This window comes from Channa argus, chromosome 14 (genome assembly GCF_033026475.1).
Source record: "Channa argus isolate prfri chromosome 14, Channa argus male v1.0, whole genome shotgun sequence".
Taxonomy (NCBI): domain Eukaryota; kingdom Metazoa; phylum Chordata; class Actinopteri; order Anabantiformes; family Channidae; genus Channa; species Channa argus.
In genome coordinates, this window is record NC_090210.1 from 21,311,472 (window position 1) to 21,336,230 (window position 24,759).

Consider the following 24,759-nt stretch of genomic DNA (forward strand, 5'->3'; position numbering starts at 1 on the left):
GACAGGAAGGAAAAAAATAAATAAATCAGTCAAGTACTTTTATTTTTAATACTTTACGTAAAACAGAAATCATGTAGTTACATACTTTTACGAGAGTACACTTTTGTTTGCGTACTTTTACTTAAGTACAGTTTCTTGTGCACTTCTGAACTTTATGAGTTGAACCAAAAACAAAACCAAGTGAACCAAAATTGTGATTCTTCCTTAAAATGTGCCTTGTTAGACACCAAACCGTCTGAGTACCGTGCTAATATCCACACATACAATATGTACAGTGAGGTTTTGAAGGCATTTTGAGGTATAACGACACCGATTTAGTCACATTGACTGTAAATGTGTGAACGTGACTTTTTAAAGGCCGAGCACCCTCCCTGTGTTTCCCCGAGTAGAAGAACTAGGTGCTACTGTTTATTAGGATGCTGCTCACGGTTATGAGTCCACATAAAGCCGTGGGTTATTGTTAATACCATAGAGAAAAGAGCTAAATACATAGGAACATTTACATTTAGTTAACTTGTGCTGCTCATACAGCGAGAATAGTTTTACATTTGTTACTTGGCCAGTAAAATAAATTCAGTAAGTGTTTTGGAAATGATTTTCAAATGAGCAATAGTTCTGTGGCTTAACATGTATATTTTCTTGGTTGTGTACAATATAAGTGATTTTATTCCATGTGCAGCTTCAGGGGGCTCAGCTGAACGTTGTCTCTGCAATGGTTTTACACTGGTGCCTCTGGAATAAAGTGAAACTATCAAAGCTTTGCCCACAACTGGAGCATATAAAGCTACTTTGCTTGGCGGTGTCCCCGTCACAGACGTCCTCGTGACTGCCTGAGCCAATCATGTGAAGTTCAAACACACCTCCGTCCTGAGTCCTGTCACTCGCCGGGCTGTAAATCACAGCCAGCTCCTGTGCAACGTGTTGATGTTGCAGCTCAGGTGCAGCAGTCACATCCGAGTTCCTTGGTATTACAGAATATTGATCGCTGTGGACCACGTCTTCCTTGTCTTTGTCATCTACAAACAGCAGATTGTTACTTGGTGACGCGTATCCCTGCTGCTCACCCACTGCTCCAGCAGCAGGGCTGAGGTATTTGACATCATGTAAAAGCACACAGATGCTTTGCTCAGCGGCAACACTGCTCTTGTCCGTCTCAGACGTCCACAGCTGACTTCCGTCTGGTGACGCGCCATCGGTCGCTGCCTGACTAAGAGTCTGAAAATTGCCCACTTTTGCTGTTAACGTTGGCTCCCCACTGTACAAGGAGCCTGGTAAATGGTCCCTGAAAGCTGTCAATCCGGTCTCGGGTTCCGACAGGTTTCCCAGCAGTTGACCATCAGGCACCGTGAACATCAGATGATGTGCGTCCAGCATGTCTGTGGTCTCCCCTTTTTAGAAAAACAAACAAAACTACATATTGAAAATGCAGAAATCCTGTTGACGTAAACAAAAGTCGTCTCTTTTAATATGTACACCAGTGAGGCCGTGTGCAACTTATAGATTACAGCTGATTCAATATTCATTCATATTAATTTAATAAACACATTTACAATTTACTAAATATTTCTATGCACCAAAGAATCCACATTGTTAGCGTTTTGTGAAACCTATCACCTTGTGGTTATTAATTAATTACTTATTACAAGCTATGCAAGTCTTTAAAAAAAACACTAAAATTTGCTCTTTATTTTGTCATCTGCAACATCAAGTTGATTTACACTTTGTGTTGTGGATTGTTCATACAGATAGATACTATTAGGAATGTCCCAATTCTGATGCCAGTATCAGGTATCAGGCCTGATCATGTCTGTCTTTTTTTTTTTTTGTTCTTTTCAGCAAAAGTTGCTCCTGTTAATAAACCCCAGACACGGCAATGTTTGCTCGGCACAGCTTGCAGAAATTTCCGTTCTCGTGGGTTTTGCTTAACTGCTTACGGATGGATGAGTATTTTACTGCCCAGCAAATCATTCTAGAAGTAAAACAGTTTAGTACTTAAAGGCAAGTACTTCTACTCAGTCTGAAAAAAAAAAAGTGGCATCCAGACAATTAGTAATTAGTAGTTACAGCTCAAATCAATACTCTGCTCCTCTTACCATTTCTGTGCGTCTTCATGTGGCCCTTGAGACTGCTCTTCTGATTGAAGCACCGTCCACAGATATGGCAGCCATACGGCTTCTCCCCAGTATGTATTCGTAAGTGTCTTTCAAGGTGGCCAGAGCGCTCGAAGACCTTGCCGCAGTATGAGCAGAGGAAGCACTTTTTTGGTTTGATGATCTGAAAATCCCTGCTTGTGCTCTGCCTGTAGGGATTCGGCGAGGTCTCGCCCGTACCGTCTAACCCTGAAGCACTGGATATCAGGAGCTTGTCTGAGGGCCCATAGGGTGTTTGGAAGATCATGCCGTTCGTGATTTCCCCGTTTGGTTTCCCTGGAAAGGAGAAGGTGCTACAAGGAGCTTCGACTGGTGCTTGGATTATCTGAGCTTCCCAAGGGAAGGAGGTCATACGTGTGTGCGCTGAGCGGCTGAGACACTCTGCACTGCTGCCCTCTGTGCTGTTACGTCCTTGTAATCGGGACGTCCGCTGGTGACCGTCTGTCTCGTACGCTGCAAAGTTCTCACTGAGGGTTTCTACTCCTTCCCTCGTCTGCTCTTTCCCTCCAGGAAACAGTGGCAGTGTAATATTCTCCTCAGCAGGCTCAGATTTTACCTTTACAGATGTTAGGGCGATGTCCCGATCCTCCGGTACACAGTTTTCAGTTTTCAGGTGACTCTCTTCCTCAGAGCGCTGAGTTTCAGCGCCTGGATTCATCCCGAGAATCTGCTGCTGTTCGCCCGCTTGGACCTCAACCAGCCTTGGCTGAATGCCTGTTGGAGCAGAAACATACAAGTCGTCCAAAATGTACAAAACCTTTAAGCACAGAGGTTTGTAGTTAATGCAAAGGCTGTTAACGTCTCTGCAGCCTTAAGTTTATACCAATTCCAACAACACTTACAAGCAGACTCTCACGGTGGCTTAGACCTTGCTTGAAATACAGAGCACTAAAGCTTAAGAAGCCCATTTAAAAAGGTGGGATCAAATTAAATGTTTAATCCCCATTTATCTTTGTCAAAATTCACACCCAACAACACCCGGTCATGTGTTTGCGGTGTGCAGGCAGCAACACGCCGCGGTGAATGAATGCTAATTATCAAAAAAATCATCTGAGGCAGCTTTTAGGTTCAACACCTCAGATGGAAATATTCCACATGAAGATGAGCCTTACACCACCAGCATTAGGCTACGCGTTCAACTTAAGTCAAACTACTGAGTTGTTGCTTCTCGATTAATTGAATACTTCACCAAGTCAGATCTATTGCTTGAGAAACACAGGCTGCTTGGAGTCTTGCCCAAGGACACAGGAGGGATTTAAAAGAGCAGCATTCTTATAAAGCAGCCAGGAGAAACCAAGCGGCTACTTTTAAAGTCACAACCACAGAGGACTGAACCTCAGCAGAGGACAAAAATAACACAAAGAAATATAGGTAGGTACCAAGTGTGGACCATGGGGGATTTCGAAGCTATTTAAAGAGCCAGTAGTATTGATACATTTGGATTTGTACTTTGTTACAGGACTCTGCTGAAAGACTTTTGGATGATTTACAATTTTAAAAAGTTTTTTCTTTTAAAGAGCCTTAAAGCAGTTCTTCATCTCTGTGTCACTAATACGTTGGTGCAACTGTGGGCATACAAAGCCAAAATGGATGTTTGTTTATGGACAGACGAGTTAGAGGTAGGACTGTCCAGAGAGTGGACAGAGAAGACAGAGATGCAAGACTGTGTTTGTGTGACATGTTTAGCTCAGGATTTGGAACTTGGAACTTGTTTAATATGAAAACCTAATATTGTTAACAGGTAAGTTACAAGTAATTTAGCCTCTTTATTAAAAAAATGAATGTATCAATGTTACACCAGATTTAAGTGAACTTTAAGATAATTAACTAATGAAATTGTCAAGTTAAATACATGTACTGTTAGAAAGACCAAGACCCCGTTGGGAGATCCAGGTTTGATGCCCCACAACCTGAAGAACCTTCCTACCATAATTCTGCCCTGCTGGTTTCTGGTTGCCAGATCCACCAGCGAACAAAGAAAAACATCAAGACAAAAAGAACATCAGTTAATTCCTCCGGGAGGATGGAAGGATCCCGTGTTTAGGGATTCAAACCACAAACCCCACACAATAAAATACTTTACTCACATCTTCTGTGAATCTTCATGTGCTCCTTTAGGCTGCATTTTTGATTGAAGCGTCTCCCACATATCTCGCAGCGATACGGTTTCTCGCCGGTATGAATCCTCTTATGCCTCTCGAGGTGCCCGGCACGCTCAAAACATTTGCCGCAATATGGGCAGATGTAACCTTTCTTAAACATTAACCTCTTCATCGTCCTCCTCCGGGCCGTGCTGTACAAGCTGCGATACTGACCGTAGCCCAGAAGCCCATGGCTGAGCGGGCTCTGCTGAGACCCACCAGAACCGCTGCGGGCCACGCCCAGTCCAGTGTCCAGAGATGATTCAGGAAGACATGGAAAAGAGTTCTGGCCTAAATGTAAATAACCTGAGTTCTGGTGTTCAGCCTCGATTCGTGTGGACGTTCTCCACTGAGCACTGTTTCCTTGGTACGGACCCAGGTCTTCTCCCAGCTGGTCAGGGTGCCCCCTGGCATCTTCAGCTCCCTCTTCCACAGGTTCACATTTAACCTGGACCCCAGGTGCAGACAAGCTGCTGTGCTCTTTGTTGTCTGCACAAATATTTTCGAGCAAGGGCTTCTCATCAGCACCACCACCCTGACTACCTGCGGAGGCAATGTCAAAGTACAACAGAGTATCAGTCCTAGACACGGTTTGTTGAAACTGGCCAGTAAGAGCATCGTACTACAGTCAGCAACAGGAAAAACTAACAGGTAATGTCCATGCGTGACTGTTTTTATTGGAGTGGAAGGTTCTTTATGATTCTGGCTATATAAACAAATCTGAGACCAATTACTCATAAAGAACAATAACTTGAATTAATGGACCTTGGACCTCAGACCCCCACCCTCTTTTTTTGTTGTTGTTTCTCACTCAGCACAATAGTTTTTATCTTTGCATGTTTTCTCAATTGTCTGGCAAAAAAATCTTTTGGTAGAGGTGTAGAGACGGTGCAGAATGGAAGTAAAAAGTGGAAGCGGTTGAAACTTATACTTGGAAATTGGGTTTTTTTTGGGGGGGGGGGGGCACATTTACCACTTTGTTTCATCGGCATGTGGCAACTGACGACACAAATTGTTTTAGTTTTAAAGCTGAAATAATTTTTCCATTCTTGCTTGACATTGAGTTTCAGATGGTCAACTCTTCTGAGCCTTTGCTTCATAATGACCCCAAATGCTTTCAGCAGGTGGCACACGGCGCGGTGGGGCAGTGGTTAGCACTGTCGCCCCCCCCCCCCAGGTACCATACAAGGTTTGAACCTGGTGGCCCGCTGAAGCATTTCTGTGTGGAGCTTGGATGCTCTCCCCAGCTCCTGCAGCAAATGAGACTGCAACAGGTGTTTCGTCCCCCACAGAGACGGGATTTGAACATAACGGAGACAGCCTGGAATATAGAGACAGGATGAAACCTAAGAGGAACTGTGGCAATGGATGGTCACACCAAATATTGATTAATGTAGTTTTTATCCTTATTACATCACTTTAAATAACTAGTCAAGAAGTCGGTGATTGGCATTATTGCTACAAGCGTTGTCCCTGAACTTTTAGTGCAAAACCTTTGCGAAGAGCTGTGTGAATCTGGGGGAGAACAACCCCAGTTTAAACCAGCAGATACAGGGTTTCTGTCTGTCTGTCTGAGCTCCATCATACTCTGCTCGTCAGGTCTCAGTTTCGCCGTCTCCCGCGTTGCTCTCAGCTCCGCGTGAAGAACCTCGATGTTGCTCTTCAGCTTCTGGATCTCGCTTTCCCGCTGACACATTTCCAGCCGCAGCACCACCATCCCATCCTCCACAACTTTGGCGATTTCAGCCACGGCGGCTTTGCACAGGGCGCCGAATATGGAGGCGACCTGAGCCCGCAGAGCAGCGCTGCTCAACATCGTTCCACGGAGCGACCCGGCGGAGAACAGGGACAAGTGGCTGCAAGTTGCTCGGTCTGGTTAAATTAGTTTGTGCAGCGGCTGACTGTCCACAGGTTGCTGCAACCTGCTCGGCCTGCTGTTGGCTTTAATGTGACGCTTTCTGTTAGCTGCAACGCTCCAATACAAAGCGTAAACACACGTTTCCAATAACGGAAGTGACACAAATACCGTAAAAACCAAGTACTTCCGCACTAGATTTTTTTTTTTAATGAACCTCACCATTAATGAGAAGTACACAGACTGAAAGTAGTTGAAGTACTAGGTACGTGCTCTAAAATGTATTTTAAGCACAAAAACTGTACAGGTGTACAAGTATGTCTCTAACCAATTTGAAATTTTCATAAAAAAAAATCTGTTTATTAACAAAGTGATTAAAAAATTATTGATTTTGATGCCGTTGATAACACTAACGAGTCTGGTCCAGATTAGTTCACGGGTCTCATAAATAAGGTTTATTCAACCTTGTTAAAACTCATGTACAGTTTTTTTCTGGGAGAGAGACATTTCAAAAAGCTTATTTCCTCCAGTATTTTTTTTTTCCTATCCAAAAGTTCGATTTATCAGCAATTAAAAAGAAATAAATTTAAAAAAGCAAACACTATGGACTAATCATCAGTTATGCTATACTTAATAAAAGAGAAAACATTTGTTGGAAACTAATTTGACAAACAGTTTATAAACTGCAAACTAGGTGGTTGCACCATAAATTAAAAAAAATAATAATTATAATTTATTCCTTCTTTGTATTTTGGAATGAGTAATTAAGTAACTTTACTATTGTATGTAGTACTATTGTAAAATACAAGTACCACAAAAATGCACTTGGTACTTAGCTGCTACCTCTGGAAGTGAATACAGCGTATGCATTGACAAGTATGAATGTACGTGTGGGAACTGAACTTCTCCTTTGTCGGCTCTTAAAAGATGGTGATGGAGAGTTTACTTTGGGGTTTGTGTGGCAGCCAGTAACATGGAAAACGCTGTGGAGATACAGGAAAGAGTGGATTCCACTACATATCAGCAGAACTAGAGCAGCCAAACAGTAAAAAAAATAAAATAAAAGTGAAACAGAAGAGGCTCACTTCTACAACAGCCCAATGATCCAAAGCAAAGCTCCGAATCCACAATAAACCTCTTTAAGAAACACAAGCTGAAGGTTGTGGGACAGTCCTCACAATCCCCAATCAGCACCAAGTACTGAGTTAGTAAAGTAGTACACGCCACAATTACTCTTTACTTCTTTCAAGTTCAGCACCCTTAACTAATGACCATTCATTAACTCCCACTATAGAACCAAATCCTAATAAAGACAGTAAATGTAATTTCAAAAAGGGCTCATAAATATCTACTAAATGCATATATTTTTAGATCATGCAGAGAGTGGGAGCCGTAAAGCAACATGGGAAGAAGAAAATTGGGAATATCAAAATGTTTAATGTCCCAAAAAAAAAAAAAAAAAAAAAAAAAGAAAGAAAAAAAAAAAGAAATCAGACCTCTCAGATTTACATTAAGTGCAAGTATAAAAAAAATACGATCTTGATATCTACACAGAGACACGTCACTGACATGATTAAATCGCCACTGTTTTTAGAGGCCAAATAATGAACTCAAGGCGCAACAGGAAAATTCAGGTTATTTAAACCTGGGTGACACACTGGAATTGACTGAATTGCCATTTTCAATTGTAGGCTTTCCAAAAAAAATAAAAATAAAAAATTAATAAATAGAAAATCGTGCACAGCTGATGTAAAGATTAACAATGAATAAATAAATGGAGTCCTGCAAAAAAAATGCATTATATGTTTAAAAATGAATAAATATTCCAATCAAGTTTTTCTTTACCCATTGTTACGACAATGGCCAATCCTCCACCTTGTCCCCTGAAATGCAAGGTGGACATTTTTATTGCATTCAAATAGTCAAAATAAGATAATAATCGTCTTGTGCAAAGTTTCATCACTTTGTAGGTGTTACCGAGAACCCCGGTATCTGGACATTATCTTCCTTGCAGGTGGCGCTCCTGGTGGATTTTGAGGTTCCCTAGCACTGTAAAGCTCTTGCCACACTGCCCACAGCTGTACGGCTTGAGGCCGCTGTGGAACCGCTCGTGTCTCAGGCAGTTGTCCTGCCTCGAAAACATCTTCCCGCAGATTTTACAGCTAAATGGCCTCTCTCCCGTGTGGACACTCCGATGTGTCTTCAACCTCGTCTTCTGAGTGAAAGATTTGCCGCATTCCAGGCACCTAAATGGTTTGAAGGGTTGGTGGGAGGACTTGTGATCCTCCAGCTGGGACAAACGGAGGAAACCCTTGTTGCACACAGAGCAGACGAAGAGCTTCTGATTTGTTCTCCACATATTTATCAGCCTTTTTGCTCTCGGGTTGCTCCTGCTGACTACGTGATCTTCTGAGGCTGCTGTGGACCTCTGTGCATGAGACGGCGCTAGTGATGGTCCAGCCTGTTGCAAAGCTGAATGTAGGCACTGATCCTGAGTGACTGCAGGGTGTGAAACATGACTTAACTGTTCATTATGAACAGACTCCGAAGTGGCACGTTCCACGAACAAAGGCTGAACCTGTACCTCTACTTTTATTGGTAAGGAATCATCTGCAGTTTCCTCTGCTGCAGTTGAGGATTCATAGGAATCTTTCATGTTGTCGTGAGCAGAAAACTGCTCCGCGTGAGTGGGAAACATCTGGACGTGCTGCTGAATTCCAACTGAGGTTTTGTCCAGTGTGCTGTGAGCTGGAGGAGGCCAGATCAGGTTATCTCGCTCCCCAGCTGCAAAGCAAACATTAGCGGCTGCCGCATTGTCTGTTGATTCCTGGATTACAAGTTGGTCTTCTGGCTCATGTTTCACCCCTGGCCTCATGTCATGGCTGTCTTCTATCCCACGGTGAGGATCACAGAGCGAGTCGGCAGCCTTTGGTTCCAGATACACTGCGCATGCCTGAGCGATGTCTTCACCTGGAGTAGGAAGAAAATGGCAGGTACATGTGAATTTCCACAAATGGAAAATACGAGTCAGCAAACCAAGAGCACAGTTATTAACTTTAGCTGCACGCCCCCATGGCACCTACTTGTCATCAGCAGATGTGTGGATGAACTTGATGAGTCAGTCATTTCAGAGAGCTAAAAGTTTTTACGGCGCACCAGAAGAAGTTTTAAAGTTAAGCTTAATACAATTTAAAGCTGAAGTCCACAGTGAGTCACGTGATTAAATGATGTTTTCGGAGCCAGTAATTTCACAGCTGTGTTTTTATAGAGCAGATGGAAGGAGTCAGTGGATGATATGTATCTTGAGATTGTGACAAGATTAAAAACAGTGTGATCCGCACAATATTTAGCCTCCACAAATCCACAAACAGCTTGGACTGGATTGAATTGAGCTGAATTTGACAGGAGACATTGAAAGTTTGTGAAGAGACTCAAAGCATTTGTGACAAGCAATAAACAGCGTGTATAAACGACATGAACAAGAATGTCACATATTTTAATTGAAGTTTGGTGTCAACGCTGTATCCAGACGGTTTTCCTCACCTTTCGGGGAGACCTGGTTCCGGGGCCTTGTTTGTTCTTGCTGGTCATCAGTCGTTCGTGTCTTGGCAGCTTCTTGAGCATTACACAACTCAGCCTCCATCAGATTCAAACTTCTTTTAAGCTCCTGGATCTCACTGTCTCTCCGACACATCTCCAGGCGCAGAACCACCATCCCGTCCTCCACCAGCTGCGTTATTTCGGCGACCGCAGCCTTCGCTAAAACATCCATGATGGCTGCAATCTGAGAACCAAACGAGGAGGACGGGACAGACATTCTGTCGAGTGGGAATAAAAACTCTGTAACGGCTAAAAACCAAGCGTTGGTGAAACAGCTGGGGCTTCTGCAGGGAGACTGGGCGGTAACCCAGCTGTTTTATTTTGATTTATTTCCGGGAAAAAACACGGCGGACGTGACGTAAAGGTAACGAACGTAACGCTTCTGATAAACGTGAATTGCAAAAATAGAATAACATTAAATTAAATTGATAATTAGCTAATTAAACCCCAAAGGGAGTCAGAAGATGAAATCGATAAATGTTTTCTGAGTCAGTAATTTCACAGCTATGTTTTTATAGAGCAGAGGGAAGGAGTCAGTGGATGATATGTGGCTTGAGATTGTGACAGGATTAAAAACAGTGTGATCCGCACAAATCTACAGACAGTTCGGACTGGATTGAATTGGGTGAACTGATTTTAAACTGAATTTGACAGGAGACGTTCAAAGTTTGTGAAGGGCCTCAAACTATTTCTAAAATAATACAGCGGATGTGACGTAAAGGTGAGAATGGCGATAAACGTAACTCTTCTAATAAACGTAAATTACAAAAATAAAAAAACGAACGTAACAAACATGTTTACGGTGCAGCAGGATTGGTTTTATAGTTAACCTGAAATATCCTACAATTTAAAAGCTAAAAATAAAAAAATTAAAAAATTACGGGAATTACAAAATAATTTAACTGCTTCCGTCTTCATTTCACATTTTCCTTTTTAAACATTTAATTTTTTACTTATTTTTTATGTCTTCTGGTACAGATAGGACAATTTCAAAGGCATTGAACATTTTACTTTCTGGAAAGCACCATTCCCATCAGCAATTTCTCCAACCAGTAGTAGCACAACTGTTCAGACCCTTAAATAAGGGGGCATTATAACGTTATTGAATACAGTAAACAAAACCAGTAAAACGTACTTAAAGTATTTCAAATCGTCTCTTGTGTGCATTAAATTAATCCTTTTTAGGTCTTCATACCTTATTTTTGTACATAACTGCACTTTTTGTAAGTTTTCATTGGCATTTTGCGTTTGATTAAGCATCAAATCACCTCTGCACCAACCTACAACATTGGTCTACTCCTGCATAAGTCACCTAAAACAAAGTCAAAATAAAATACCAATGCCAACCAGCTACATGACTGAAGACGTAGCAAAATAAATTATTAAATTGAGGTATATGAGGTGAAGAAGTCTTGTCATGTTGTACTACTAGTAATAATGTTTCTCATAAATATACGTGAATAAAAATCTGAGTTACCAAAATAATGTTGGCAATATAGGGCACACACCTTCTTAAAAAAGTTTTTATTTCTCTTTTATTCACATGCACAAAAAATATATTTTTCTTGTTGTTTTTTAAACATGTTTCAGTGACGCGTTACATTCATCCTCTGCCCTTTCAAACGTACCATTTACTATGTAGATATAAAAAGAAAAGGGGCGGATTAGAACATAGTAAATGGTAGGTTTGATATAGAAATATTGATATAGATATATTGTTTTGCAGACTTATGTATGGAAAAGTATGGAAGCTATGCCAACTTGGTGTTTAAAATGCACTTTTGAAGTAGCAGTTTACCCAGATGACGTGGCGTCTTCAGCAGCACTTGACCTTTATTCCCAACTCATTGTATTTTTGATGTCACGTTTTGTTGAACCCAGTAACAGGTGTTAGCTTTCTGATGGGGAGTCACGGTGCCCATGGGGGGGGGGGGGTGCTAACCACACACAGCTCCTCAAGTTTGTGCACAAGAGATCAGAGCCTACAGTAACCTTCTTCGGGAGCATTAGATAGACAATACTGTTGTTGTTATTAATTTCAGAATTACGGCCTTTTATGCAACGTTTAGAAAACTAGTTTGTACAGAAAAATCAGTTTAAATCTATACGCTGTTCAGACATCAGAGCTCACTGTGCTTCGCTTCCCCATTCCCTCTGCCTCTCCTTCTCACACTCTTTCTCCTTTTCTCGCTTCATGGTTGCTATGGCAACCGCCACGTCGAAACACATGCTGACGGGACTGTTTCTGTCTCTCGCCTCCCCTCCGTCTCTCCCGTGCTCTCCCGCACAAGCTCGGTCCTGCTCCGTCGGGACCCTCGCCGGGCTCTCCCTCCCTCTGTCGCCGTCTCTTCTCTCTCGTTGCTGCTGCTGCTGCTGGCGGATGCTCTGGGCAGTGATTTTGCAGTGCTGAGGCTTCGGGGGCACGACCGGCACTGCTTTTGCTTGGTAAACCTTGGGGGATTTAGAGACCACCAGCTTCCTTCCCACTCCTCCGTGGCTGATGGCACTGTGCTCTGGCAGTTTCTTTACATCCAGGTTGAACTCTTTTTGTCGATTTTGTGGACTTGGAGGGGTTCTGAGTTGTTCATCAGCTTTGAACTCATTGGGTTCTCTGTCTTGCTCTTTTGAATTCACTTCTTCCCTGTGGTGATGCTGCGCTTCATCATTGAAGTCATGTATCTCCTGAACTCCCTCATCTTCTTCACTTGTCTTCGGTAATAAAGTCTCTTTTTCCTCAAACTCCTGGTGCATCTCTGGGTCTGAGACCTTTTCATCCACTGCCTCTTCGGATTCCTCCTCGACCTCTATTATAAAATCTGTCTTGCCCTCTTCCTCCTGCTCTTCCCTGTCTTCATCTCCCTCCTCAGGAGCACCGTCCCTCTCCGCCAGCTCACTTTCCTTATCCTCTATCATTTCACATATAGCATCCTGAACTTCGTCCCAAATGTCATCGCTTGTCCTACGGATGGCAGTGCCCTGCTCTTTGCTATCCTCCTGCGCGCTTTCTTCATAGTAATTGTCAGTTATTTCCTCACTGCCGTCCTCTGTGGGTTCTTCCTGAACGTTCTCACCAGTTTCTCGAACCATTTCTTCGCCTATTGCTACTATCTCCTCATGTTCCTTCCTGTCGCCTTCCTCGTCACTTTCCCTGTTTTCTGGGTCCTCGCTTGAGCTGGCTCTGGGGTGTTCTGTTGATTCTTCAGAAAAGTCTCCAGTCTCCTCCGGTGAAAGCCCACATGAATCTGTTTGTTGAGTTGAATAGTCACGGTGTGGATTATCAACCTCTTGCTTCTCCTCCTCGACCTTCAATTCTGTCACTGTGCTTGATTCAGAAGTGTCCTCATCTGGTGGCGGTGGAAACTCCTCGCAGTCTTGTGCTAACATGTCTGGAGTAGGAGGCCTTTCTTTGTCGCTGAGGTCTTCTACCGCTGTGCTGCTGCAAAAGACGACAAAGACACATTAACAACGTGAAAAGCAAGCTGTCCTGCATTTGACGAATTAGAGGCCGTGAAGATTCGGCGTATTTACTTGGACAAAATCGGTTCATTATGACGGTGTTGATATTCACTTAGTGAGATAAGTGCATCCAGACCTTTTGTGTGAAATAAAATGTAACATATTGTCTCTACTTTCTGCAGCCCTGTCATTTGTGGTAATATCACTGAGGGGAAACAATACTTATTGTGGCTTAAACATCGAGCTTATGTAACCTCTTCCCTTTTTTTCTTTTTTCCACTTTGTTTTTTTTCTCAAGCGTGGCCTAATACATCGTGTAAGTGCAGTGAATGGCCGCTAGAAGTCTTAAAGTGAGCCAACTTACTTTGTAATGTCAGGTTTGCAGCAATATGCCTGTGAAACCTTTGAAAACTGATCGTGCCACAGGAAACAAGACAAAAACCCATAAGTGAATGGAATTCAGCAAGGGTGCATTTTATTGTTTATTAAATAAGAAAATAAAATTCTCCAAGTTTGCAGTGTTGCTTTAAACCAATGGAATGATTGTATCTGCCTCCATCGGCAATGACACTAACTGTAAATAATTATGAGTTTACAGAAAGCTGATGTGGTCATGAGTCGTCATGTCTCGTGGACACAGAGAAGCATTATGATTCATTTTAAGAGTAACTTTCATGTCAGCGTTTAATATAATAAGTCCAAAGTTCAGTTTCCTCTAATCTCTAGTTTGTTGCTTGTCAGGGAAAAGAACCTTAAGCTGCCTCATGCATCACCTTTTTCAGCAGCTAGTCCCTGACTTTCTCTGTGTCCCGTTTGATGCTGGGATGGTGGAGCTATTTTTGCAAACAACTGTGCTTAAAGATGCTAAAAAGCCCTGTGCAGCAATCTGCAAGCAACAATTCACATTAAACATAATTAATGGATTCACTGATGATGTAACTAGTATGTTGACTGGTGCAGTTTTAACTAAAAAGCGTATTCATTGTTAATCGTTAATGATGAATTAAAGCTTAGTTTAGTTGTTGCAAATTCAATAAGCTCGTTAGACTCGGAACTGTTACAGCATGTACACGACTGTAAAACAGGAATCACCTCTGCACATGTTTTTCTGGCTGCTCTCCTTCCTTATCAAGTGCATCTTCCTCTTCCTCCTTCATTATCTGCTTTGCCTCTTTCACTTCTCCTGGCTGCTGACCTCCAGCGTTTGATTCTTCAACGTGACACATCTCACAATTTCCTTCCTGAGAGCCCCTTGACTCATCAGTAGGAAGTCTATCAGGAGTGTAACTCTTCTGTGTATCAGTGTCTTGTTCAAACTCGCTCACGTTGTTAAGAAAGAAATCAGGGGGAAGACTTTTAACAAACATGCTTTCGTCTTCATCACTACTGTAATTATTTTCGTCAATGTCGTCCCCATGATCCTCCTCCTCTTCGGTGCTCGACTCATCCGGTATGTGGACAGGTGAGGTCATGTATGGCAAGCTGAGGGATTTAGTGTGTCGGCTGTGCAGGTCGAGGCTGAGGGGTCTGTGTGGGTTTAACTCGTTCGGACTCAGTGCGTATGACTGCAGCTCCATGGGATCCGGACTTTGGATCATCATCTCATACTCTTCATCCGAGTGACCAGGAGGTTCGACAGAAAACTCATTCATCTAAGATGTAAAAGCGAGACAGGAAGTGGAAAAGAGTGCAAAAAAAAAACCAACAATGTTTGAATGCTAAAAATAGTGACAGGAAACTGTATTTCTACCTTGGCTAGAATTTCTCAACTTGATAATTTTGTCTTCTTCTGCAAACCTACCATGTTCAATGTGATAAACCAACACACACCTGGTAGGACATGCTGCAGTCCATATGATCCATGGCACTGCAGTCCAGCTGATCCAGGAATTCAAAGTTGTCCTGAACATAGCCGGACAGCTCCTGGTCCTCCCCTACAGCTTCAGTGGAGTTGAGGATGCCAGAAGCATCGAACGTGGCCTCTGCATCGTACTCGCCTGGCTGACAACCAGCTGATTCCACCCCTTTCATTTCTGTGTATGACACATGCACTGCAGTTGAAGAGAATCTTTAATATTTCAGCATAGCTACGGTTCACCAAAATAAAATATCAGCCTTTGCACAGAATTTCTTTGGTATTTGCACATTGTGCTTGAAGTGAGATCTAACCACGTTGAAAGGTAAAAGTGAAGGTGCTTGTCGTCTGAAGCACTCAGTTGCCTTTAGGCACAGTGAAAACATGCTCACGATGACGTTTAGAAACCCGTGTTAAGCGTGTTCGCGATCTCATTTGAAGCCATAACTGTTGATTAGCACTGAAAAGCACAGCTTGTGATGCAGCAGGCTTGTTTTCTCTGTATTTACAAGTACTGACTGGACAACATTTTGACCTGATGATGGCGCTAGAAAAAGTCAGGGGATTATTTAGGTGACTGCAAAAAATTAAAGATAAAACATGAAAACACACGCCAAAGGGATGTGTACTCAATTTAAAACAAATGGTTATGGAGTAGGTGATGAAGGTTATGAAGTAGGTGAATTTACCCATGTATTCATCGTTGTCATCATCATCTTGATCATTGTGTGCAGCATTCTTAACATTTGAGATGAGGTTTCTGGCTTCTTGCTCTCTGGACAAACTCCTCAGCAGCTCCTCTGGCTTCAGTCTACAATCTTCTTTCAGCTCCTCTTCCTCCTTCTCCTTCGCTCCTTCATCACTACCACCACCACTCACTACCACTGTAATTCCTTCCATGTTCACAACTCCTTCCCTTTCTTTCCTCCTGAAATTCTTCTCTTCTTCCTCAACCTTTATGCCTTCCTCCAACTTCCTCTCCACTGCATTGCTTTCCTTCCTATGCACCTTCTCTTCTCCCTCCTTACCGTCGCCCCTGTCTCCTCCATCTTTATCCCTGGCACGGTGGATCACCCTGTCGCCCCCGCCGCCTTGCAGGACGCCTAATGCCAGGTTAGAGGTGATATGTAGTGGTACAGTAACCATGGTGGGCCCGGTGATGTGCATGGCTGCTCTGCGACCCATTTTAGTGGAGAGTCCTGGGGATCTGGTCTGGATAGACTCGTTGCCTACGATCCCTAAACCTTCCGGGTCAAGAGCAGTGTAGGTGCCCTGTGTTCCCGCACCGCCGCTTACGAGTCCTGTTCCTCTGCGGTACGTCACTGCATACTCGCTGCCACCTATGGCGCCGGCGGATACCGTAGCTTCCGGGCCGGACTTTTGACAGGGGGTGATGGCGGGAGACATGCTGATGGAAGGAGGGCGCTGAGCGGGTCGTCTGGAACCTGTGAAAAAAAGATAAAAACGATGTTCAGCAGTTCAGGGTTAGGAAAGCACAACCGTGGGTCTGTAGACCATATTCAGAGAAGTTAAAGCTAAATCCACTGCCGGTGGCTAGTTTTGAACTTAAATCTCACAGTTCAGGTAAAGAGTATGAAAGTAGCTTTTTGTTTTAAGTATCTTGAGTGACAAATTCGTTTGCGTGAGAGGAGCAGCACCTTCGTTTGGGTAGGATGGGGTGCTGAGGGAGTCCATGCTTCGTGCTGGTCTTAAAGCAGGCCGCTCTTTCTCTGAAACATAAAACTTTTTCTCTTTAGATACATAAGACTCAGACGAGAGAGAAGCTGTAAAAACTCTAACTTCAAACACCAACATTTTGGTTCTCAAACGACCAACTGATCTTGGTCTTTACCTTAACTTTAGCAAACACATCATACACAATGTTGGATTTAATCATTAATAATCTTCTTCTTCTTTTCCTTTCGGCTGTTCCCTTTCAGGTGAATCACGTGCCTCCATCTAACCCTGTCCTTTGCATCCTCTTCTCTCACACCCACTAACTTCATGTCCTCCCTCACTACATCCAGAAATCTCCTCATTGTTCTTCCTCTAGACCTCCTGCCTGGCAGCTCCAACCTCAGCATCCTTCTACCGATATATTCACATAATCATTAGTAATATTTATTATTTATTATTATTAATAAAATCAGAAGCTCTTATAAGTGATCCAAATTACTATAAAAAACTCAAATATAGATGTAGGAGTGATTACTACCACTTATTCTATTAGAAGTTACAGTATTTATAAAAAAAAAAAAAATCTTGTCTCTTATTTAAATTAAACTCTTAGGTTGAATTAACTTTTGGTCTTTAGCTGGTGAATTCCACAAATCCCACAGTGTTTTACTTTAACATAACTTTATTTAAGTTGGAGCATGTTTAATAAAAAAAATATTTTCAAGTTGGAAGAAATTATCTAATTATAGTTTCCAAAACTTAAAAATATTAGTTCAGTTGATTGACTAACCAATGGATTTTACTTCGTCAATTTAAGTTGTTAAACTTCAAACCGGTCATGCAGCAATTTTGTGGAATCCACTAATGTTTTTTCATTGACATTACATAATTACCTTTTGCTAAAACTGCTTACAGTGTTGTCATAATGGTCAGAAATTATGCAATTATGTTTATTATATGTTTATTATAGCTAAAATTTAAATGAAAAAGAACATTTGTAAACTAATTTTTGTATCTGGAAAAAAACACAGATTTAGGTTATTTTAGCAACATTAAGTCAGAATTAAGCAAAATTATAGGTTATAAGTTAAATCACTTTCATCAAATCCTGGTTGAAGTTTATATCCTTGGAATTTAGCGTTTTGTGTTTCACGGGTGAAGGTTTTGTACCTTTCGATGAGTGTTTGTGCTTCCGTCGCGGGTCATGGAACCGCCCTCCGATGTTGAAGATGGACATCCATTTCTTACCTTTGAGAGACCCTTTTCTCCTGAGGAGCATATGACAAGCGTTCACATTTGTACCTGAATAAATCTTTTTTCTAAGTCGCAAGAGTTGGATATGATGCCTCCATGTTAGAATGCACTCTGAACACAACATAGCAGTACTTTATATAAGACACATATTCAGTACTATATGAGGCCTGCTGTACTTTCCTCTAATGGCAAAAAGACAAATGCTGTAATAAATGTGAAGGGTCTACTGACTTGTCTGTGCCTTCGATTATAGCATGGTAGGGTCTTATGGCTAGAGGACCGTCTCCGGGACTTATGTTCCCAAAGTTGTGCAGGGGCTGAATGGGCATGGACTTGAAAAACACGTCCTCCTGACTGGATATTGCTGACGGGGAAGGCAAGGACTTCCTTCGTTCGTTTGATACACCTGAATGAGGGCGGAGGAAAGCGATGAGGCAGAGGTCAGCGCCTCGGTCACTCTCTACTGTCTGTGTGTGAATGTGTGTTTCTCTCACCTTGTTCCGGAAACAGCTGGGGGACATGTGTGAGGATAAACTCCACTACAATGGACTGAACCCTCACTTCCATGAAGGCTGCTGTGCCGTTAAAGCCAGACGCTTCAATGTCCTTTGACCTGAACATGCACATTTAGAAAAAGGATAAAACAGCAAAAGAAAGGCAAGAAACATAGGAAAAATAGAAAGAATGGGTGAATAAAGGGGGGACATTGCTTTTGTGTGTTGTATTTCAAACAAAATAAATGACCCAAATTGACAACGGAAAAATCTCTGTGACAAACCTGAGTAGATTGGGGGCCCACACGATGGCCAGGTTCCTGGCGTGCATGTTGGTCTCGGAGGAATACGAGGCCATTCTGACAAGATGGCGCATCAGGAATTCCAGAGTCCTGAAGGAAACGGCGAAAAGTTCAAACCGCGGTAACCGACACCGACTTCTTTTCAGCTTCCACGTTAAAAGGACGAATGCGTCGACACCCGGTGGATTAATGATTTCATTTCATTTCATTCCACCGGCTGCCCTTTACCTGTGTCTGTCTGCCAACAGCTGCTGAAATCACGAGCTGCGACTGAAATTTCTGCCATGAGAGTGGTGTCAACCAAAGCAGAAAAGCTGTGGTCACACAGCTAACCAGTGTGATACAAAGCTGAGGGGAGCAGCACACTGTTTTATTAATACAAGTGACCACTCTCACAATGTCACACTGATTACATTTTTATGCGTTGCACGTTTTATATATATATATATATATATATATATATATATATATATATATATATATATATATATAGGTTTAGATGCTTTCATGTTATTCAATCCCTGCTTCCCATGCTAATAACCTCTTTAGTGACTTTAGCTGCTGGCATTCGGGGAACACTGTGGGTCATCGATGAGCAGGAGCGGATCCAGAGGTTTTTCAGTGACTGGGGCGCACACTTAAAATAGGAATTTGAAAATTTGAAATGAATTAAGAGGTTTTAAACCAATACTGAAACACCTCTTCGGAAGTAATAAATTGCATATTCATAGACTAAAAGTGTTTATATGTAACTTTTTCACCATTTTTAAACAGTTCTAATACGAATAAGCAGCTGAGGAGAGGTAAATATCCATCCTTTGCAGGGATAATCTGCCTGGATGCAACTGCTACAACCTTCTATTGTGACAGAACAGACAAGGCCTAATGATAACATATCTATTTTTAACCATTTTTATGAGCGTAGAGTTTTATGTCGCAGCCGACAACATTATCTCAATCGACATCAATCGATAGTGTTGCTCGCATCACTGATACGCAGCTAGTTCTGCATTCTAAAAAAATTCAAACGCGTGCCCAGGGATGAATCGTATAACACTGAAATAGTCCGACCGTCACCTGATTCCTCATGACAGTAAAGAGGTTTTAATGAAGAAAAGCCATGTGAGGTCAGCGAAGCAGGAGCTCAGTGCGCGGCTCAGCGCTGTACCTGTAATGTGGCGTTGGGAGTTCTTTCAGCACATCTCTGATCTTTACCAGCCTCTCCTCCTCCAACTGGATGGCCACAGCCTCCTGTAAACACAGGCGACACATCCTTTCGCGAAATTGCAATTGGAAATGGTGCACAATTGCACAATTCTCTTACAATCTGCACAACAAAAAAAGTCTCGGAAGTACTCACAGCGAACTTGTCGTACAACTGGTATGTGAGCAGAGGGTTTGGCAGCTCTCTGAAATACGCTTTACACAGAGAGCTGACACAGTGGATGTCCTGCAGGTACAGATCCTTGTTCAGGTCTGGAGTCGAATCAATTTCAAACTCCCCCCTGGTTTTGGGCAAAGAGGAATCCACTTTTGTCAACACAAACCTATGAAGAACTTATCAGGGTGTGCATTTACAGACACACACACACACACACACTCTCCAAACTTGCCTTAGTTTCTGTATGTTGGACGACACCCCAGACAACCTGTAGATTCCATCCACGATTCCATGTTGCTCAACAAATTCACTGCAGCATCGCAAAACCTGAGGAACTGCAGGAAACAGTGGTGAAAAGGCTGCACGCAACATATTAATAGCAATGTTTATAATATACAAAATGCAAAGTGTGTTCAGCTCAAACACTCAATATAATGGTGCACATACGGTTTGGTTCATGTGTGAGAAATAATTAACCGGTTTGGTTAATGACTAAGGATTTTATAAAAAACATCCCTTTGTAATTCTTTCACTATTTTACAAGCCCTGTCAAAATGTCAGGTCAAAACGAACACAGGTGGGTGAAAAAGATGGCACCGCCTGATTTGGAAATGTCAAACATAGAAGAACAAAACCTTTTTTTCATCACCATAATATTTAATGCACACTGAGCTACTACAAATGTTGCGTCATTAGAAATGTTATGTTTTCATTAGTTTGTCCAGAGGAATAGTGGAATCTTTCTTAGTTTTTGATGAGGGGACATTTGTGCTATGGCTACATGTACACTAATATTATGTTGATTCAAAAATGACGGGATAGAAACTATTGCACAATATAGAGTATAGCTCATGACGAGTGATGACAGTATGTCACCACTCATATAAACTCAACAAATGGATCATAAAACATATCAATTTATGAAGTACATCTCAAATATTGGCCTATAAGATTTATTTTACACATACAGAAGATTAGAACAGGATAATCGGTCTCGTCCTCTGTTGCCATTGAAGTCCACGTGTGTGGCTTTCAGAGATAGGTCTTCGCACTTATCGACTTGACCAGCACGGATGTTCTTGATCTTTTCCACAAGAACCTTGGCGTTGACCTAATTTTTAAGTGAAATTTTTACTCTGTCCAACACTCGTTCCCATCAGCCTCAGCTATTCTGTGCCAATTAGAAAACTGCTAAAAGTAAATATAAAACCATAAACATTAGAATCCTGGATCCTGGACAGATTTCTAGTCCATCACACGAAACAGAACTTAAAATGAGGGGATGGAGCGGTACACTGAATACTGCACACACCTCTGAGAGACATTCAGCAGCAGCAGTATGTAATATACTATGTTCTCACAAGGCTCGGAATCTAAAATGACCAAGAGTTACCCCTTCAAGCCTATAAGTGGACCCAATGTGGTTAATAATGTGTGGTCTTAACAAAGAACAAACGTATGGTAGATTATTTTAGCAACTGCAGGGTGAAGTTTTAGAGGATGGTATTGACACACAAAAACAATAGTTGTGTGCAAGGGTTCAAAAAACAGTGAGCCATCACTTCCATTAAAAATGCATTGAACATGTCAATATGTAGGGCTGAATTAGGAGAAACGTAAAAGCGCCCCCACATCCAAGATCCCCGACTGAAACAAACACAAACCACAAATTTTTTGTCTCTTTGGGCTCATTTTGTGTCTATCGAATGCGCCTGTGTGTCTCTTCCTGATCATTTTTCCACAGTTTGTCATTATTGTTTGTGTATTTCTGCGTCTCCTAACTGAGCTCAGGGAAACACTAACGCTCGGGGCCTGAGCCTGTGATCCATCGGTGTCAGTATGAAGAAGACAGGCGATAAGAAGAGCGAGACAAAGCAGTTTCAGAGTCCATATGGACGCCAGACGCCAGAAATGACAGGACACGTAAGTCTCTTTTTCTGCTCTTATAGTGGTTGTAATGCAGAATAACAGCACAGTAAAGTACAGGGAGGGATGATCACTTACTCTCTTGACTGGAGGTGGTCAGGTGCTCGAGCAGGTCACATCCAAACACCTTCTCTTTGTTCCCTCCTCTTCTCCGAACTCTCCTCATCTCTTCCTGTCTGCTGTTCTCACCTCACATTCAGACTGGCCCGAGCTACTCTCCTTTGTGACCGTCGCGCTGACTCTGGCTGGCTGTGAGGGGGGGTGGGGGGGGGGGGCGGCGGTGGATGTGTTGGCCGAGGCGGTTAATGTGACACTGGCCTCGTCGAGGTGTTGTACATTTCACAGATGTGGCGCTTGTGCTGCTGCTGCTGCCTCTGTTTCCTTTGCTTCACTGCATGTTGTCGGCTGCAGGTTGCTTCCTACGTGTTGCACGGGACCTCGTACTCTGAAGGCCGGAGGTGTTAGGACATACCTCGGCTTATCCTCCAACCTGCACGAGCAGAACAGAACAAATCTCTATTGGTGCAAACGGCAGCATTACATGGCTGAGGACAGTTTCCCTCGAACGGCAAATGTCACTGAATCCTCAGCGTGCATATGTGGCTCTCCACTTCCCCTCATTGCACTCAATTTATTCTCGAATGAAAGGCCACACCCTTGTCTCTGAACTTCTCCTATTCGGTGAAGGGAGCCTGCTAATATTGGACTCAAATCACACTATAACGTCTCCGTGGGCTGGGGGACCCGTCTAAATCTCCAATCACAGTTCCAGATTGTGGACTGGTTTCATTACAGCGCAGGTCTGTCCTCCCGGCCTGCATGTCAAAGCCATCGCGGCCCCAGTTTCACTGCAGCGGAAGTGGAGGACTGCTTAATCCTGAACCTATACACTCACACTGACATTCAAACTCACTCCCCATCCTGTCCATCTTCCTGACACCTGCCACTGCTCTGCCTTTGTCCGGCATCCCTCCTCATCTGTCCACTCTTAGAAAAGACGACGATTACAGAAACGAACAAGTTAAAAAGTGAGTACGAGTGTTCCTACCTTCACTCTGCATCGGCACACAAGAAGCAGCATACAACGATGACGCAAGAAACCACTACACTTCCCCTGTTAACTTCCTGAGTGTCTCTCCTTCTCTTGTGCTTTCTCTTTGTATGTGCCCAACAGTTTCTCCGCCTATGCTCATTGAGTAGGGAAATCAGTTCATTGTATCTGTACAGTGAATCTATTTCCCTTTATGTGCTGCGTTTGTCTCAGTGCAGCTCAAGTTTTTCACTCTGACAGAGGGAAATGTACAAATAGGACAATTCCAACTGCAGACAAAGGACAAATACGATTTGCATGTTTCCCTCACTCTGCACTCTACACGTTAATGCTACGTGTTATTACTAGTCCCTACTTCCTAACAGGGACTCAGTGAGTGCTACAGAAGTACTACAACCTACCACACAGCACTGCAAAGCAAAGGAGAAAAGTACAACAAAAACTCATTAAACACCAGGACGAATTCCAAACTGTCACAAAGTACGACTGCCGTCCTGCGTGATAACACACTTCAAGGCCCAGAACTTGGACACAACAGGACACAAGCACAAATGATAGCCGATACAAAATCCCAGACAACTGCACCACAAGGACCGTAATATTCTGCAAGCAACTCCAGAGTACCGATGAGTATTAGTACACAGAACAACAGGTACTTTTTACAACTAGGACTGCTGCAAAAAGCAATGAGGCCTTCAATCTGTGCTAAATGAAACCACAGAGAATCATAACACTGACACAAAGCAATACCAATCCCACAAAGGTGCATCTGCCAAAATGTTATGCATCTTACAGTGCGGTGAATCTAATTTTACAGCTTTTTAGTTTTTGCAGTTTTTAATTAAGCATCTTGACACAACTTGGACATCTAAATCTGAGTAATAGTGTATTTTATAATCATCAAATACTGGAACATTTAAATGCTTCAGTTTGTGATGTTCAGTATGTGCACATACTTCAGATTCTTCTTTCTGCGCAAAAGTCAGTTATGCAATTCCACGGAATCTGTGTTAGTGCCAATACTTTCTAATCTGTATCTGTCACTTTTAGGCAGGTGATACCCAGCTCTATTTGTCTCTGAAACCAGAAGATACCAACCAATTAGTCAAATGTCAAGCATGCCAAAGAGACATAAAGGCCTGGATGTCCTACAACTTCCTGCTTCTAAATTAGGACCAAACTGAAATTATGGTTTTTGAGCCTAAAAATATGAGAAATATGCTGTCTAACAATATACTTACATTAGATGACATAACTCTGGCCTCCAGTGCTGCGGTGAGGAACCGTGGAGTTATTTTTGACAAGGATTTGTCCTTTACCTCACATATAAAACAAATCTCTATAACAGCCTTCTTCCACCTACGGAACATTGCTAAAATTAGAAGCATCCTGTCTCAAAGCGATGCTGAAAAACTGGTCCATGCATCTGTTACTTCTAGGGTAGACTACTGTAATTCCCTTCTCTTGGTGTCTTGCTCAAGGGGGAATTGTTGGGTTGCCTCTACATACTTGTGTAGTCTGGACTTTATTCTGTAAAGTGCCCTGAGATGACTTTGTTGTGAAATGGCGATATATAAATAAAGTTGAATTGAAAAAGTTGAATTGATCATTAACTGC

The 24,759-nt window shown here is 42.5% G+C and overlaps 2 protein-coding genes across 5 annotated transcripts in view; both read right to left on the reverse strand.

Moving 5' to 3' along the window:
• LOC137098453 (zinc finger protein Xfin-like) overlaps positions 1–10,196 on the reverse strand; it is an 18,911-nt gene extending 8,715 nt beyond the window's left edge. The window contains exons 1-6 of the mRNA XM_067474687.1: positions 9,690–10,196; positions 8,148–9,116; positions 5,879–6,163; positions 4,238–4,834; positions 2,094–2,864; positions 693–1,388 (exon numbers count right to left, since the gene is read on the reverse strand). Of these exons, the coding sequence (XP_067330788.1) occupies positions 693–1,388; positions 2,094–2,864; positions 4,238–4,834; positions 5,879–6,163; positions 8,148–9,116; positions 9,690–9,963 (3,592 nt within the window). The 5' untranslated portion in view covers positions 9,964–10,196. The remainder of the gene's footprint in view (positions 1–692; positions 1,389–2,093; positions 2,865–4,237; positions 4,835–5,878; positions 6,164–8,147; positions 9,117–9,689) is intronic.
• A 1,059-nt stretch (positions 10,197–11,255) lies between these two features.
• Positions 11,256–23,277, reverse strand: si:dkeyp-68b7.12 (rho GTPase-activating protein 30). Of its 4 annotated transcripts, none has more exons than XM_067529148.1 (14): positions 23,140–23,277; positions 22,170–22,581; positions 20,398–20,500; positions 20,145–20,289; positions 19,953–20,035; positions 18,767–18,874; positions 18,483–18,601; positions 18,220–18,394; positions 17,905–18,002; positions 16,716–16,787; positions 15,747–16,502; positions 15,033–15,253; positions 14,295–14,854; positions 11,256–13,179 (listed from the first exon to the last, which is right to left on the reverse strand). In XM_067529148.1, the coding sequence occupies exons 2-14, from the start codon at positions 22,255–22,257 to the stop codon at positions 11,874–11,876; spliced, it is 3,834 nt and encodes a 1,277-aa protein (XP_067385249.1). In that variant the 5' UTR covers positions 22,258–22,581; positions 23,140–23,277; the 3' UTR covers positions 11,256–11,873. The 4 variants fall into 4 exon arrangements, with proteins under 4 accessions (XP_067385249.1, XP_067385247.1, XP_067385250.1 ...); XM_067529146.1 differs by having other exon boundaries at positions 11,256–13,182; XM_067529149.1 differs by having other exon boundaries at positions 11,256–13,182; positions 15,033–15,235; positions 23,140–23,276.
• Between the last annotated feature and the right edge of the window lie 1,482 nt (positions 23,278–24,759).